The sequence below is a fragment of the Phoenix dactylifera genome, chromosome 4, assembly GCF_051530095.1.
Source record: "Phoenix dactylifera cultivar Ajwa chromosome 4, Ajwa_hap1_PhDact_Kaust_v1.1, whole genome shotgun sequence".
Classification (NCBI taxonomy): domain Eukaryota; kingdom Viridiplantae; phylum Streptophyta; class Magnoliopsida; order Arecales; family Arecaceae; genus Phoenix; species Phoenix dactylifera.
In genome coordinates this window covers 6,333,977-6,352,115 of record NC_143193.1, presented here as the reverse complement: position 1 = coordinate 6,352,115, position 18,139 = coordinate 6,333,977, and the positions used below count along the sequence as shown (strand labels likewise).

General features: G+C 39.2%; 2 protein-coding genes and 1 non-coding gene across 3 annotated transcripts in view; 1 reads left to right on the top strand and 2 right to left on the bottom strand.

Annotated features, from left to right (window-relative positions):
* LOC149753618 (uncharacterized) overlaps window positions 1-18,139 on the bottom strand; it is an 84,731-nt gene that overhangs the window by 33,016 nt on the left and 33,576 nt on the right. The gene's annotated exons all lie outside the window — the stretch shown is intronic.
* LOC149753619 (uncharacterized) lies at window positions 277-15,738 on the bottom strand. Its single transcript, XM_089930064.1, has 2 exons — window positions 15,041-15,738; window positions 277-10,501 (listed from the first exon to the last, which is right to left on the bottom strand). The coding sequence occupies exon 2, from the start codon at window positions 8,208-8,210 to the stop codon at window positions 6,540-6,542; it is 1,671 nt and encodes a 556-aa protein (XP_089786190.1). The 5' UTR covers window positions 8,211-10,501; window positions 15,041-15,738; the 3' UTR covers window positions 277-6,539.
* Window positions 14,330-14,437, top strand: LOC113461437 (small nucleolar RNA R71). The gene has a single exon (XR_003383705.2). It is a non-coding gene; the product is annotated as a small nucleolar RNA R71 (small nucleolar RNA).

Sequence of the window (18,139 nt, the reverse complement as noted above, 5' to 3'; positions counted from 1 at the left end):
ACTTCCTCATCAATGCCTCAAAGGAACGGTTACAAAAATGTGTACCCCGGTCACTAATGATAGAACATGGTGTACTAAAATGAGACAACACATTTTCCTTCAGAATTTTAATCACCGTCTTATTGTCATTGCTCCTACAAACTGTAGCCTCTATCCATTTGGACACATAATCTACTGCAACAATAATATATTGATAGTATGCGTGCGGAGGGCTAAGCATGAATTTTAGAATTTTATGCGGAAATAATGGGTTAAACATTTTAACCTAAAACATGCTTGATATTTTAGATATTTTGACTCTGGTACCAGTCGAATACAGTCTTCAACTGCACATCACATGTAGCGCGGGCTCAGTTCCAATACATAGGGTGACACCCGCGCATGCCTATCAAAGCACTCATCACATGAGCCCCCGGGTGGAGAGCCACGCTTCGTCACACGATCACGCGTGAGAGTTTCCGGAAATCGGATAGTCTCCACTAATCCTTTGCTTTGACACCAAATATCATAAAGGCCTCAGATCCCGAGGATTGTGTGATTCAAATAAATATGCATAAATCACAACTTCTTGTAATTTGAAGATTGAGATCATATCTCAACCGTAAAAGAGATCAGGTCTCTTACCTTTAGAAGGGGTGAGGTGGCCTGGAGGGTGATGTCATGGATGACGTCATGATGCAGATGAGGTCATGGATGACATCAGGAGGAGTGTGAGGTGTCCAGGCCCGCCACATGTCACACATGCAAGCAAAAGAGGTGTCCTGCTCCGCCACGTGTCACGCATGCAAGCAAACGAGGTGTCCTGCTCCGCCACGTGTCACGCATGCAAAAGGATGACGTGGCCTGGAGGGCGATCGGGACGTGGGTCCCACCTAAGCAGGACGTGGGTCCCACCTAAGCAGGATGTGGGTCCCACTTAGGCAGGACGTGAGTCCCACATACAGTATGTGCTTCCCACATATGCAGGACGTGGGTCTCACATACAGTATGTAGGTCCCACATAGGCAGGACGTAGGTCCCACATACAGTATGTGGCTTCCACATGGGCAAAGAAGTCCTAGTCCAATTTGACTCAAGCCAAATCTAATTTGGTTGGGGGCAAATTGAGTCTAATCAGTGATCCAATCACCAATTAACTTTTCCAAGCAACAATTGCTTAAGGCAATCAGTCAATCACATTGACTATTTTACCTCTAGACGATTCTCAATCGTCAATCAGCCATTTGATCAATCCAGAAATTTCTAAGTGTGTGACCTCACAGGTTCGAACCTAAGCCGGTATGTTGCCCAAGGTGACAACCCAAGAGGGGGGTGAATTGGGTTTTCTAAAAATTATGTTCCCTAATTTTTACTTTGAATTGAATGCAGCGGAATGATAAGATGTTATTTACTTAAGCTCTAGGCAATTACAAGTAAAGCAGTGAAAAATTAAGCTAGAGCAATTATACTATGGCTTTAGGGTGCAATTGATCTAAAATTAACTTATAGTTGTATGATCAATTTCAATCTATATGTATGGTAAGAATGGAGTGGAAGCTAAGCAAATTCTAAACAATCACTTATAACTCTATAGAGAACAAAGCTAGAGATATTACACAATCAAGTATGAATGTAAGGCATGAAATACAAGAGATAAGGCATCACAAACACAAAGATGTATAGTGGTTCGGTGCACCCCAGCACCTACATCCACTCCCCAAGACCTCTTGGAAATTTCACTATAATCCTCCAGATTACAGCCGGTTGTTTTACAAGCTCACAACCCAACTTGTTGTTTTGCGAGATCACAACGAACTCGGTCGGTTTCACAGGCTCACTGACTAGAACCAACCGATTGTTTTTCCGGGTTCACAATCAAACCCAGTTGGTTTTCCCAAAGGCTCACCAACCACAACCTTACAACGATTGTTTTTCGGGTTCACAATCAACCCAGTTGGTTTTCCCAAAAGCTCACCAACCACAACCTTACAACGATTGGTTTTCCCTTTGGCTCACCAACAAACCTTAACCCCTTGATTCAATCCCTTGATTGAATCAAGTTACAAGATATTAGAACACGAATTTAAAACAAATACAAGCTTCTTAAACAAGCAAATATAGCAATGTAAACAAGTAGAGTAAAGAGAAGAAGCCCTCAAACAAATTTGTAGATGAAGGAACTCGGCTTCTTCTTTACTTGACCCTCTTCTGATTTGGCACGAGGTAGAGGATCACTGAGGCAGCACACAGTTGGAGAGGAAGCTTTGGGATTCACTCGGATGCTCTTCTTCTCTCTCTTTTGCTTTGAATGGCCCTTTTGTGCTTTTGGGAGATTTTTCTTTGAGATCTCTTTCCTAAGTGTTCTTTCCCACTTCCATGACTTCTTCCCTAGCTCTCCCCTTGATTTTATAGCTTTGGATGGCGTGGAAATAAAAATCTAGCCGTTAGAGACAAAAATAGAGCCGTTGGAGTCAAGAAAAAACTAGTCGTTATGCCTCCCAGCGTGTTAGAGTCGACTCGGCTAAAGTAGGAGTCGACTCGAGCACTGTAGCACTAAAAATCAACTCTCTGTTTTTTGTCTGTTTGCAGTCCTGGAGTCGACCTGCAGTCTCGGAGTCGACTCGAGCACTGTAGCACTGAAAATCAACTCTATTTTTTTTTGTCTGTTCTCAGTCGAAGTCGACTCGTAAAGTTCTGGAGTCGACCCGAGCACTGTTCCTTGAAACTCCAGAGTGCCAGAGTCGAATCTGAACTTCCAGGAGTCGACTCGAGGACTATTCTTTTGAATCTTTCTTTGAATTTGCTCCTCCAACTTGAATTCTTTGAACTTGAAACTTGGGCCAATGAAGTGTAGCTTTCTTCCAACTTTTTTTGAGAGCTTTTGAGGCCTTCTTGTATTTTTCCAACTTGATATGTTCCTTGCAAAACAAATTATCTTTCTTCTTGCAACACAAGCATTAGTAATTATACTTCAAGGTTTTGTGATCATCAAAATTAATCTTTAAATCAATCTTTGGATCATCAATCTCCCCCTTTTTGATGATGACAAAACTTGGAGTATATGCAATACAAAATAGACTGTGTTCTAGAACTAATGCATAACTAAGATACTTCATGATAATGCTTTAGATTTAATCAACTTAACATAATCAACACATAAAGCATTATGAGCATATACTCAGATATTTCTCCCCCTTTTTGACAACATCAAAAAGGTTGCAAGATAATGAAACATTAAGCACAAAGATAATGATACTCAAATATTTCTTTTACTTATTGTACTCTGATTTTTAGTTAATGCATGTCAAATTATTGCAAGAATATGAATCATATAACTCAAGGCAATAATGTCAAAATGAGATTAATCAGCATAGATCAGAGTCAATTAAGATGATTTTAGAGCAAATTATAATGAGAGCACATCGTATGTGATTCCAAAGATAGTTTTCAAATCAAGTGTAGGTGGAACCTTTTTCAAGTTAATTCAAGAAGTATCAAGACTGATATTCAAAGAAGGCACGAATGGAAATCTAACCTCTCTTCAATAATAAGTATAAAAGCTTGTTCATTTAAGATCTTTTGCCCAATATATTAAGTATTTTATCAACATGAGAGCAATTTAATTAATTTTCAGAGTATAAGATCAAAACTTATATACTTGAAAAACATACCATCATGTTGGATCGTTAATTCTTAATGACTTCAAAGTTCTTTTATGATAATAAGAGCATTGGGGCACAAATACCAAAATATGGATTCATGCAATTTTTGATACATCTTAGAGCTCTTTTAAAGACAATGCTACTGAATTCTGCTTTTTGCTAAACCATGATACTAAGTTATTTCCTAAAAATTGACATGTTCCACTAGTGCTCTTCCTATCAAATTTGCAACCAGCAAAATCTGCATCAGAGTATGCAAGCAAATCAAGACAGGAGTCTCTTGAGTACCATAATCCTATGTTTGTAGTTCCTCTCAAATATCTAAGGATTCTTTTAACAGTACTTAGATGTGACTCCTTAGGATCTGATTGGTATCTAGCACATATACCCATACTAAACACTATGTCTGGCCTACTAGCAGTAAGGTAAAGCAAAGATCCAATTAAGCCTCTATAAAGCTTCATATCTATACTTTTCCCTTTTTCATCTTTATCTAGCTTACTAGTGGGATTCATTGGGGTGCCTATTCCTTTGTGATTTTCATTCCCAAACTTCTTTAATATTTCCTTTGTGTATTTGGTTTGATGAATGAAGATACCTTCCTTAGTTTGCTTGATTTGTAATCCGAGAAAGAAATTTAGTTCTCCCATCATACTCATCTCGAATTCTCCTTGCATTAAATTAGCAAACTCCTTGCAAAGATTATCATTTGTGGCACCAAAGATTATGTCATCTACATATATTTGTACCACTAGCAGATTTTTATCTTTTCTTTTGAGAAAAAGTGTTTTATCTACATTTTCTCTACTAAAATCATTATTCAGTAGAAATTTGCTTAGTCGATCATACCAAGCCCTAGGTGCTTGTTTCAATCCATATAATGCCTTATGTAATCTAAACACATGGTTTGGCAATTCATGATTCTCAAAACCAGGAGGTTGCTCTACATATACTTCTTCCTCTATAAAACCATTTAAGAAGGCACTTTTTACATCCATTTGATACAATTTGAAATCCATGTAACATGCAAAAGCTAGAAGTAATCTAATAGCTTCTAATCTTGCCACGGGAGCAAATGTTTCCTCAAAATCTATTCCTTCTTCTTGATTGTATCCCTTAGCTACAAGTCTAGCTTTATTTCTTATAACTATCCTATTTTCATCTAATTTATTTCTAAAGATCCATTTTGTTCCAATTACAGAGTTATGCTTTAGTCTCTCAGTTAATGTCTATACATTACTTCTTTTGAATTGATTTAATTCTTCTTGCATAGCATTTATCCAATTAGTGTCCTTTTCAGCTTCTTCATAAGTTTTAGGTTCTAATTGTGAAACAAAAGCAAGATAATCATTTAAATTTCTAAAGAGAGGATCGAGTTCTTACCCCTTGAGATGGATCACCAATGATTAAGTCTTTAGGGTGTCCATGTGCATACCTCCATTCCTTCGGCAACTCTTGAGATTGTGGTGGCACGTAATCATTTTTCTTATCTTGATTTGGCACGTCATCAAGATTCAATTTTTCAAAGTCAATAATTCCAGCATCATCATCAAGAATATTTTCTCTCCTAGGAGACTCACTATCAGACTCATCAAAAATGATATTAACTGACTCTTCAACTACAAGAGTTTTTTTGTTGAATGCTCTGTATGCCCTGCTAGATGTAGAGTATCCTAAGAAGATACCTTCATCTGACTTGGCATCAAATTTACTTAGATCCTCCTTGCCATTATCTAAAATGAAACATCTACATCCAAATACTCTAAGATATTTAGCGGTTGGTTTCTTATTCTTCCAATGTTCATAAGGAGTTTTCTTAGTTATAGGTCGTATTAAAACCCGATTTAGAATATGGCAAGCAGTACTTATAGCTTCAGCCCAAAAGTACTTTGGAAGATTTGACTCGCACAACATTGTGCGTGCCATTTCTGCCAAGGTTCTATTTTTTCTTTCAACAACCCCATTTTGTTGAGGCGTTCTAGGTGCTGAAAATTGATGCGAGATACCATTTTCATTACAAAATTCTTCAAAGTATTGATTTTCAAATTCAGTTCCATGATCACTTCGAATTGCTATTAAGGTGAGCTTCTTTGCAGTTATGATATTTTTATAATATTTCAAGAATGCTGAAAATGCTTCATTCTTATGTGCAAGAAATGAAATCCATGTATATCTTGAAAAATCATCTACTATAACTAGTCCATACTTCTTTCCTCCTAGACTCGCAGTTCTAGTAGGTCTAAATAGATCCATATGTATGAGTTCAAAAGGCCTAGTGGTTGATACTACATTCTTTGATTTGAAGGATGATTTTGTTTGCTTTCCTAATGAGCATGGTTTACAGATTTTGTCCTTTTCAAAGATCAATTTTGGCACATCTTTTATCAAATCCTTCTTGACTAGTTTTGATATTAAGTCCATACTAGCATGTCCTAGTCTACGATGCCAAAGCCAACTTGTTTCATTTTTCCTTTCTTCATCAGTAATTAAACATAATCCATTTTTCTTGCCTAATTCATGAAGATCTACCATGTAAATATTTCTTTGCCTTTGTCCTATAAGTACAATGCTATTATCTTTAGGATTTGTAATTATGCATACTGAGGCTTCAAATGTGACTTTAAAACCTTTATCACAAAATTGACTTATGCTAAGTAGGTTATGTTTCAAGCCATTAACTAATAAGACATTTTCTATAAAGGTAGATGGAGTAATAAAAATTTTACCCTTTCCAATGATAAATCCCTTTCCATTGTCTCCATAGGTTACTACTCCACCCTTTTTAGATTCCAAGGTGACAAATTGTTCTACGTCACCTTTCATATGTCTTGAGCAGCCGCTATCTAGATACCATCGTTTATCCACCTTATTAGCTGCAAGACACCCCTGCAATCAAGATCAAGAATATGCTTTAGGTACCCAAACTAAGTTGGGTCCTTTAGGGTTAGTACTTGATGTTCCTTTTGGAACCCAAACTTTCTTATATTTATGCTTGTAATTATTACTCAATTTGTTGTAGCTAGACTTTCTATAGTTACATTCATATGCTTTATGTCCTAATTTATTGCAGCAATGACAAATTATATTTTCATTTTTGGCTTTCACAAATATGTTCTTTAAGTATTTTTGTTTCCTATTTGTTTTATATCCCAAACCAGCCTTATCATATACTGCCTTTTGACTATCAAGAATCATATTTAGTTTAGTTGAACTAAGTGTAAACTTGTCCACTAAGGATTTGTATTTTTCTGCATCTTCTTTTAGCTTGATATTTTCAGCAATTAAATTCTTAGTTTCATTTGTGAATCTCTTACTTAATGTTTCATAGTCATTAGATATTTTCAGCTTATCTTTGATAAGAGATTGATTTTCATCTTTTAGAACTTTATTTTTATTGATTAATTTTTTGTGTTCTTCCATGAGTTCTAAAAATACATCATGTAATTCTTCAACAGTAAAATCACATTCAAGTTCAGAATCTACCTCATCGTCATTGGCCATATGACATATTTGGGCCGTCTCTTGTTGATCTTCCTCTTCCGAACTTGACTCCTCACTTTCACTCCATTCAGCCATGAAGTTCTTCTTCTTGAGTTTTCTTGCCATCCACTTCAATTCCGGACAATCTATTTTGAAATGCCCGGGCTTGTTACACTCATAGCAAATTGGCGTTTCCTTTTCCTTTTCTTTGTCCTTACCTTTTTCTTTGCTTGAGCTACCTTTGAAGAAGGGCTTCCTTTTATGAAATTTCTTCTTTCCTCTCATGAATTTTCTGAATTTTCTTCCAAGCATAGTCATTCCTTCTTCATCATATTCCTCCTCATCATCAGATTCTTCTGATTCAATTTTCTGTTTTGGAGTAGTAGACTTCAAGGCAATGGTCTTTCTTTTCTTGACCTCATCTTCTGAATTTTGCCTCATGGTCAACTCATGGGTCATGAGTGATCCTAGAAGTTCTTCCAATTGCAATGTATTGAGGTCCTTTGCTTCTTGAATTGCTGTTACTTTGGCCTCCCAAACTCTTGGTAGAGACCTGAGAATTTTTCGCACTAAATCAGAGTTAGTGTAAGATTTTCCTAAACTCTTTAGCCTATTTATGATTTCCATGAATCGAGTAAACATTTCAATTATGGACTCAGTGGATTCTATTTTAAATAACTCATACTTATGTAGTAATATATTTATTTTTGACTCCTTAACTTGATTAGTTTCCTCATGTGTGACCTCCAGTTTATCCCAAATTTCTTTTGCGGAGATGCATGTAGATATTCTATTGAATTCACTTACATCTAGTGAACAGTAAAGTACATTAATTGCCTTAGCATTTAGTTGTGCTAGTCTTCTATCATTCTCATTCCAATTCATTTCTGGTTTAGAAATGATAGAGCCCTCTATACTAATTATGGGTGTGTGTGGTCCTCTAGTTATGATATACCACAAGTCATAGTCTAGAGCTTGAATTAAAATTCTCATTCTAGCTTTCCAGTAAGTGTAACTGGTGCCATTAAACAGAGGAGGTCGATTTGTGGATTGCCCCTCGCTCATAGAACATCCTATTTGGGTTGTCATGATCTTTGTCTCTTGATTGTGAGATCAACAAATACTATGTGAGAACCTGGCTCTGATACCACTTGTTGCCCAAGGTGACAAGCCAAGAGGGGGGGTAAATTGGGATAAACTAGAGGACCTACGTCCACTCCCCAAGCGACCTCTTGGAAATTCACAATAATCCCGCGGATTACAGTTGGATTGTTTCCGGGCTCACAATCCAAAAACCTTTACACTTTGGTTTTTCGGGATCACCAAAAACCTATGTTGGTTTTACGGGCTCACCAACGAACCTTCACAATTGGTTTTACAGGTTCACCAATAAACCTACACCGTTGGTTTTACGGGCTCACCAACAAACCTTTACAAGGTGATTAAAAGAGAAGAAGAAGATTGAAACTCCTAGATGAGCAAATATAACAATTATAAGCTACAAAGAAGAGTTTAGAATATAGTTATCGCTTGATGAGACTTCTCTCTTCTTTGTCAAGAATGCTTCACTCTTTAAGGGTGGATGGAGCTCTTAATGTCTCTTGGAATCTGCTCAACCACTTCCTTTTGACTCTTGAGTGAAGCACTTGGATGAAGAAAGTTAGGGCTCTTGTCTTTCTTGTGTAAGCTTTGATATTTTGCAAAAGGATGTTTTCTCTGATGAATAGTGTCCCTTTAAATAGTTTTCCTCATCCATTGGACACCCCCCATTGGTCAGATTTCAAAAACTAGCCGTTACTTGCTGTTGGGAGGACAAAAAGTACTTCTGCAGAACTAGCCGTTATGCTTCTGCCCGTGCTTGGGTCGACCCAAACTTTCCTAGGGTCGACTCAAACCATGGTTAATCAGACTTGGGGTCGACTCAACTTTCACTGGGGTCGACCCAACTTTGACTTGGGTCGACTCATGCAACATTGGGGTCGGCCCTCTCAGAAAACATAGAACCTTGTATTTCAGCCGTTTTTTCACTTGGGTCGACTTAACTCTTTTTAGGTCGACTCAAGGTTCAGTTGGGTCGACTCAAGTTCCATTGGGGTCGACCCTCTCAGGGATTCCAGAGAACTAGTTTTTGAATGACAAACCCTTGGGTCGACTCATGTTCCATTTGGGTCGACTCAAGGTGGGGTCAACTCAAGTTACATTGGGGTCGACCCTCTCAGAGATTCCAGAGACTTGTTTTCTTGAGGCTTGAAGATGGGGTCGACTCAACCTTTACTTGGGTCGACCCAAGTACTGTTCATCCGTGCCATTTTTGCATAAGTGTGCCAGATGGTTCCTTGACGTGCCGGGGTCGACTCCACTAATCTTGGGGTCGACTCATTCCACACTTTGCTGCAACTTAGGGTTAGATTCATCCATATAATCAATGAAATATTCTTCAAGCAATTTTGAATATGTGTCATAGTGGTGTTACAAACTCTTAACAATGAAAATTACTATCATCTCCTTGAGAGTACGTTTTACTTTAAAACTTTGCCGAATTAGAATTTAGAATTCACTATCCCTTTTCTATCGCAAATTTTATCTCAATATTAATCATTGAAATACATCTTGATCTCATTCTACTAATGTACCGAGAGTGACGGACTTAGTAATGATGTATCATATTACCTTGTAATATTTAATTAGATATTCCTTCAATGGTTGTGTTAATCATCAAAATACCACTATCATTCTCAATACCCGCATCTAACAGTTTTAAAACTTCATTTTTCACAACTTCTTTCATGGTAGGGTTTAGCCTATGTTGGGGGTCTCTACGAGGGTTAGCTCCCTCCTCCAAGTGAATCCTATGAGAACAAATTAAAGGGCTGATGCCTTTAATGTCGGTCATGGTCCAACCAAGTGCAGATTTATGCTCATTCAGAGTTGAGTAATTTTTCACCTTATGATGCACTTAAGTCAGAAGAAATTATTACAGGAAAGGTATCACCTGGCCAAGAAATGCTTGTTTCAAACCCTTATGCAGTGGCTTTAACTCGACTTTTGGGGCTTCAATGGTAAATGGCTTTGGTTGTTCTCGCATCAAGGGCATCTCCTGAAATCTTGGTTGCCACGTCCTCGTCCCATAATTCTGAGATGAATCAAAAACCGCACAAATATTAGTAACATCATTAGAGTCAAATATGCTATCAAACCCAAAATTAACAAGAAAATATTCAAGAGGATCGGGGTCATATTTTGTGATGGCTTCCTCTTGCATGAGTGTGTTTATCTGGTAGGTTTGGTGACACTCATCATCCTCCTATGGCTGTTCGCTTATGTGGAAGATATTGACCTCAAGGGTCATATGCCCAAAGGACAACTTCATCAACCCATTCCTGCAATTAATAAGAGCATTAGCGGTGGCAAGAAAAGGTCTACCTAAAATATTGAGGATTTTTTATTTAGAAATAACAACAGAATGTGTGTCTAGAATCAAGAAATCAACAGGATAATAAAATTTATTAACTTGAATTAACACATCTTCAACTATCCCCCTTGGTATCTCAGCTAACTGTAAGACCATAGAGGTGGGTTTAATCTCTCCTAATTCTAATTGCAAGTAAACAGAATAAGGCATGAGATTGACAATACAAACTACATCAAGTAAGGCCAAATCAAGTAAGGCCTGCGCAAACTCATGATTCCCAATAATACAAGAAATTGTGGGGCATCCTGGGTCCTTATACTTTGGTGGAATTCTCTGCTCTATCAAAGCACTTACTTGTTCCGTTAGAACAACTGTTTTCTCAACATGGTGTTTTCTTTTTACAGCGCACAAATCTTTAAGGACCTTTGCATAAGTTGGAACCTGTTTTTGTTAGATGTATGCCCTAGAAGCCAATCTGGCTGATACATTATTAATTCTGGGACATAATTTTGTACTTGACTTTATTATTATTAAATAATAAAAGGCATCTTTTTTATTCATATTGTTTATGTGTCTGTGAATCGTCCAAGGAATTAATAAGATGATGATACATATTCTCAAGAGTTGAGAATTTGAGCCATGTATCATTGGTGATTAATTTTTAAATGCTCCTGATCGATGGATCATCACGAGGACGGTGATCGATCCGATGAGATCAGTGCACACATTGCTTTCCTTGTGGATGGACGAGACTCGAGTCCACGGTGTGGGGACACTGAAGTAATAGTGCAGGTGCTTGTTAGAGAACAAGGGTACTGAGCGTGACCAAGACAAGAAGTCACTTGGATGTTTATCCACTCGTCAGTGACTTGCTTGATGTTGCAGTAGTATGACTGGTCCTTTGACCTGCGGTGCTTCGGCTACTCACAGTGAGGTTATTGTAGTTTGACTGCACGTATGCATGGTCTCTAGACATATGGGTCCATCCAGTATACATTGGCTGCAGTAGGTTCACTGTAGGAGTAGGGTATGCACCTATATGGTATCTGTCGACCTTGATAGATAAGGAAAGATCCTATGTGATTTATAAGACTGAGTTCGTAAGAACTCGGCCGGGGCAGTATACACAGTGGAGAGAGTTTTCCACTCTCGAACTTAAGTCGAATAAATCTTGACATATAACAGACGATGGGGTTTGACGAGTTGTTCATGACCTCCGTCCTGTAGGAATCCACGATAGAAGGACTGTATCATACGATAACTGCACCTAGAGGTTCATTATTCTATTCTACAAGGTTGCCACTACATACTGCTAGGTGTCACTTGTGGATGTTGGGACTCACGGGCATTCACCTGATGATCGGTAGACCCTGACGAGTAGAACTGAAAGTGTTTCAGTCCACTGAAAGGTGTTTCAGTGATATTGAGATGGAGATCTCAATATATCTTATTACCAGTTAGATTAGAACCTACGAGGTCACACACATTAGGGGTTCTGATTATTAGGATTGTCGAATTATGATTTGGAATCACAATGTCAATTGTCAATAAGATTGATGTTCGAAATAACCCACTAAGAGTTAGTGAGTTAAATGGAAGAATTAAATAATTATAATTAGATTATAATTAAGTCTTTTATTGCTGATTAATTGAGTCAAATTATGTTGGGTCTGACCCAAAGAAATTTGATTCAAATCCTAGTCAAGAGTTGGCTAGATCGAGTTCTTAAAAACCCTGCCTAATTCAGCTTTTTTCCTATTATTGGAGCCTCCCTCTTGATGCCTTATTTTGAGGGGTCAAAATAGGCAAGAGGGGGCAGCCAAGAGGGCAAGGAGTGGCGTGGCCCCCTCTCCTTCTTTGCTTTCAGCCGGCACCCCTTGATTCTTTCCAAGAATCAAGGGGCCATCCAATTAAAAAAGGGAGGCGCCAAGGAATCCTAGTGGGACTAGGACCCTTGGCGCCTAAGGTTTTGAACCCTATAAAAAAAGGAGCCCCACGCCCCAAGTTTTCATGAGTGCTTCTCCCAGGCATGGGGCAGCAAGGAGATATATTTTGGGGATTTTTAATCAGCAAGAAAAAGGTGAGAAGAGAATCAAAAACAGTAAAAGTGTTTCTTCTTCCCTTGAAGGCTGCACAAGGTGGGATCCTTGTGATTTCTTCTTCCTTCTTCTTCAACATCCAAGAGAGACTTTTGCAAGGAGCTAGCACCCCGGTGAAGCCCCATCTCTGATCTTTAGCAACCTCATGAGGATACTTGTAGAGGCCGGACGTTTGTGCGGCTACAAAGAACCAAACCACTATCATCGGTTGCGGTGTTCTTCTACCCGCACAAAGGTGAAGATGAGATCTTCATTTGAATTTTTAGATTTCTGATTTGCTGGTAGTTTAACAATTCATAATTAATTATTAGATCTTAGTTTAGTCTCCATCTGAATTCAAAAAAGTTCTGAATCGTTCTGAATCAGAAAATTTTTGAATTCACCCGATCCTGTTCCGGCGTATGCGATGCACCGGGCCCGGCATGCGGATTCCGCCGCGATCGTCGCGCCGCTGCGGGGCAAACCAACAGTTTTATCACATGTAAAAGAGAAAAATTAATTTTTACTTGCCATAGGTTCTCTAGGATCACGCCATTATGGTCCATAACTCTTGAGGTGGACTTGAGAGCTTGAGGAAAGGGCACTCTAACTGGACTCTTCACTATCTCTTCCTCTCTTGGAACATCAACTACATCACTACTCAACTTCTCTTGTGTGTCCTTAGGCTTGGGAACCCCTTCTATAACCTTACCACTTCAAGTATTTTCAGGCTACTATCAGCGTGGGAGAGAAAGTTCCTTGTTCCCCTTCGCGGGGCATAGTCTTTTTTGTTTTAGAACAAAAGTTTAGGCATGTTGGCACAGGCTGGGAGAGTGAAAGGCTTATAACAAAATAGTGATGTGCAGGCATTGGAATTAACCTCCTTAAGATCTTGCCTATCAGAGTTAGAAGTTTGTGCCATACGCTGACCTTGGGGATTTGGTTGAGCTTGGGATGGAAATTTTTCTCACTCATTTACGGTTAAAGCACTAATCAACTTAGACACATGACTCCTAATCTCTTTATTTTCCTCAACCACCCGAGTAATCATTGACTCAAACTTCTGGTTTGTCTTATTCTGAGCCTCAATAAGAACATGTAAGGTATCCTCTAAAGGATTCCTAAAAGAAGGGGCATGGTATGGAGGTGTAGAATAAGCTCTAGGTAGTTGTGGTTGTGCAGGATGTTACGGGTCAGATTTTCAACTAAAGTTAGGATGGTTCCTCCAATCGGGATTATAGGTATCTGAAAAGGGTGTAAGAGGCTTCTTGTACATACCTAAGGCATTACAATGTTCCTCATACACTTCCCTCATTTCAACAAATGTGGGACAATCCTGAGCTAGGTGATCCACTCCACACACAAAACAGGATCCATGGAACTCAACACGAGAAACAGTATGTGTAATCTTTGCATCCTTTGTTTTTAAGGCCTCTAACTTCCTAGTCAAAATCTCTACCCGGGCCTTGAGATTATCCTCCTCTCTAAGATGGTAAACTCCTCCACTAGAAAGAGTAGCTGTAGGTCGTGACCTACTAGTACTATCAGTCGCACTAGGTCCTGTGCAAGTATGAGCTTTCTCAGCTAGGTCATTCAGGTACTCTATGGCCTCATCTAGATCTTTCTGCAAGAACTCACCGTTACACATCATCTCTACAAATTGGTGCTCTCTAGGTGTAAGTTCCTTATAAAAGTAACTAACTAAACGCCAACACTCATAGTCGTGATGAGGACACAAGTTCAACAAGTCTTTAAACCTCTCCCACGCCTGATACAAAGTCTCACTATTTTTTTATGCAAAGGTTGAAATATGTCTCTTCAAACCATTGGTCTTATGGTGGGAGAGGTATTTGTTAAGAAAACCTGTGTCATCTCATCCCAAGATCCTATTGATCGCGGTCTCAATGAATACAACCAACTTTTCGCTTTATTTCAGAGAAAATGGGAAAAACTTAAGCCTAACTGCATCTATTGTACCGGGTTGATTATGAAAAGTCGTCACTACCTCCTCAAACTCTCTAATGTGCACGTAAAGATTTTCATTCTCTAAACCATGAAAGGTAGGAAATAACTGTATCATTCCTGGTTTGAAATCTTGTTGTGGGACATTGGGTGGGAACATAATGCATGACAGTGTGGTTGTGCGTGTAGGATGGAGATAGTCCTGGAGAGTCCTAATGGGCTGATCTTCGTGATTGCTCATGGTGTTAGAATTAGATGGCATATCAGTCAAATTCACAAGAAAAGTGTCAGATTCTAATTCCAATCTCCTTGCAAATCTACCTAACTCGTCTCTATGCCTACGCATGCAACACAAAATATATGTATATTATTATTTTTATTTTTTTTTTGCACAATCATATCAAAACTATGAATGAAATAAACCAAAAACAAAAGGCAAGAGAAAAAAAAAGAAGGAACGAGGTTACCGCTTTGACGAATTAATTCAGCAAACCTATTCCTTGAAACGCTTCTTGTACCGTTCTTCCCGGCAACGGCGCCAAAATTTGATTATGCCCAAAGAATAACGCGGCTATTGCAGTATAGATTGGGGTCTCGATTCCACAGGGAGAAGGTAGAAACACAAAGAAACTACAAAACTAAGAAAAAAATATCAAAGTAGTAAAACGTGATGTGAATATTTAAAAGTAAATTAACAATTAGATTGTAGTAGTGAAAAGATGTGACCAGAATTAATGGCAGCAAAGCATCAGAAATCCCTCACTTGAATCAGGTAATTTCATTCATATTTGATCCATTGGATAACTCAATTAGAGATCATAGCACCAGATTCTCTAATCAGAAGGTATAGCATTACAATCAAACTATTTAGTGATAATTCTAGAAAATCATTCTTCTCTTTTAAAACTAAGGATTGTTATCCTATTAGACTCAGATTCGAAGACAAAAATATACCCAATAACAATATTTTAGTAGAGAATCACACTAACTAAATAAACAATCAAATCTGGACATAATTAGCACCTCAACAATTCTATAGAAAAAGACATGGTTGAATCTATGAAAAAAATCAATTCAAGTTATTCTAACACAAGAAAAGATCTATTGATGAGAGATGATAAACAAGAATCGTATCAACATAAGAATCTATTACATGGATCAAATATAACTGAAACTACCATCATCCAAGCAAGTTCATCCCTAGCTTCACCAAAGAATTAGCTCTCCATGAACTTGTGGCTTCTCTTTATGATTCCTTTGTGATGCAGCCTTTTCTCCCTCAGAACGACGAGCTCCCCCAAGTATATATATGGTTTTGGGGTTAAAAACTCTAGGAAACACGACTTAGACACGTTTGCATGCGTCTTTCTGACTTTACCCTCAAGCACCAACGTCAGCATAAAGTTCGGAAGGCTCTCCAGATCGCATCTGATCTCCAAATTTCACGTTCTTAAGTCATTGGAAAGCCCTAGAAGTCTAGTTTCCAACAAAATTTGAATCAGCTCAATTGGACTTCTGTAGCACCTGAAATCATCAAAATACTATATAAAGGTCCGATCTGTCAACCAAAGTAGTAGTGTTAAAAAGTATATTTTCATGCACTTATCAAGTCTGTAAGAAGGGATATGAAGAAGCTAAATGAGAATGCAAAAGGACTGGCAAACAAGCTACTTGAAAGACTTCACAATAACAGTCAAAGTATAAATCAATTGAGCAAGTCCTCTTAAGAGTCCTCCTCTGAAATCCTTCATAATCTTCGTGATATCTATGATGCAGTTCGGGTGCTCCTGCAGAGTCAGTCGGGATCCTCCTCATCAAGATTCACTGCTCCTTGATCTTGTTTAAAATCTTATGTATAGATTGTTGGCGCTGTGCGGAAGCGTGTGGATCCCTGATATCCGCTAATCTAGGGCGTCCCCTAGGGCGTCAGGCTGCGTGGGGAAAGAAGGAAGAAGAGATGAAGAATCACAATCACAAACTAGAATTTTCGTGGAGAAGAAGAGGAAGAGAGAACGTGGGAGAAAGTTTTTTGGCGGCTCTTATTTCTCCAGAAAATAATACAAGTGATAACCCTAAAACTGATTACATCAAGCCTTTATATAGGCTCTCAATTTTAGTCTAATCCCAAGCCAACTCAATCTCCCTCTAGGCCACATTAGAAAGCACTCAACCCAAGTCCATGACTTACATGCTCTCTTTCCTTGAGTCTAAACCTAGCCCAAGAATGACTTAGACCCTTAGGAACATAAATCATGAATTCCCTAAGCCAGTCAAAGACCAAAAATTTTCGTCATTGACTAAATGGCACGCCTGGCACGGCATTGGAGTCGACCCCTGCAGATCAGGGGTCGACCCCAATACCGCAGGGGTCGACCCCCTCACAGACAGGGGTCGACCCCTTCCTGAGACGACAGAAAATAGCTCTTTGTCGTCTCCCTGTGACTTCCTGGGATCGACCCTTCCTTCACTCAGATCGACCCCAGGGTTCGATCCCTGACTGTTAGGGGTCGACCCCACCTGAGACCGATAGAGAAGTGCTCTCTGTCGTCTCCCTGTGACTTATTGGGGTCGACCATTCCTTCACTAGGGTCAACCCCAGCTCTTCATGGGTCGACCCAGCCTTGCAGAAACTGAATTTTGAGCTGGTTTTTCTTTGGATGCGCCACACATGAGCCTACAATCTCCACCTTGGCGCTCCAAAGCCTCTGCAAGCTTCTTCTAGTCCATCAATCCCATCAGCGTCACACACCTAAGGAAGCCATCCTTTGGAAGAGTCTTGGTCAGTGCATCTGCCAGGGTCTCCTTTGTATGAACTTTGGCTAGCTCCACTTCACGTTCTTCCACCAACTCCCTCATCCTGTGGTACCTGATGTCAATATGTTTGGTCCTCGCATGATAGACTGAGTTCTGAACCAAACATAATGCACTCTGGCTATCACAATGCACCTTGACAGCCTCCTGTGCAAATCCCATTTCCAATGCCAATCCTTTCAACCATGGAGCTTCCTTGGCAGCTTCTGTGATGCCAATATACTTCGCTTCCGTTGTAGACAATGCCGTGATTAGTTGCCAGCTTGATCTCCATGACATTGGATCTCCGTTCAAACAAAACACATAACCTGTGGTAGAACGCCGTGTGTCCATGTCTCCTCCGTAATCAGCAACCACAAAACCAATCATCCGGCTCTGGTTCTCCTTGGTCATGTTGGAATTCTTCTTCTTGCTACCTTCCTGTCCATAGTAAATACCAACTCCAACTGTGCCCACCAAGTATCTAAAAAACACCTTTCAGTGCTCTCCAATGCTTCTTGCCAGGGTTAGCCATAAACCTGCTGACTTGGCTAACTGCATATATAAGATCTGGTCTACAACAGACCATGGCATACATCAAACTCTCAACTCCTGAAGCATATGGAATGCTCTTCATCTCCTCAGCTTCCACCTCAGTCTGTGGTGACATTATCTTCGAAAGACTGACATGACCGGCTATTGGTAATGCCGCCGGTTTCGCTCCATCCATGCCATATCTCCGCAATACCTTTCTAATGTAACCTCCCTGAGATAAA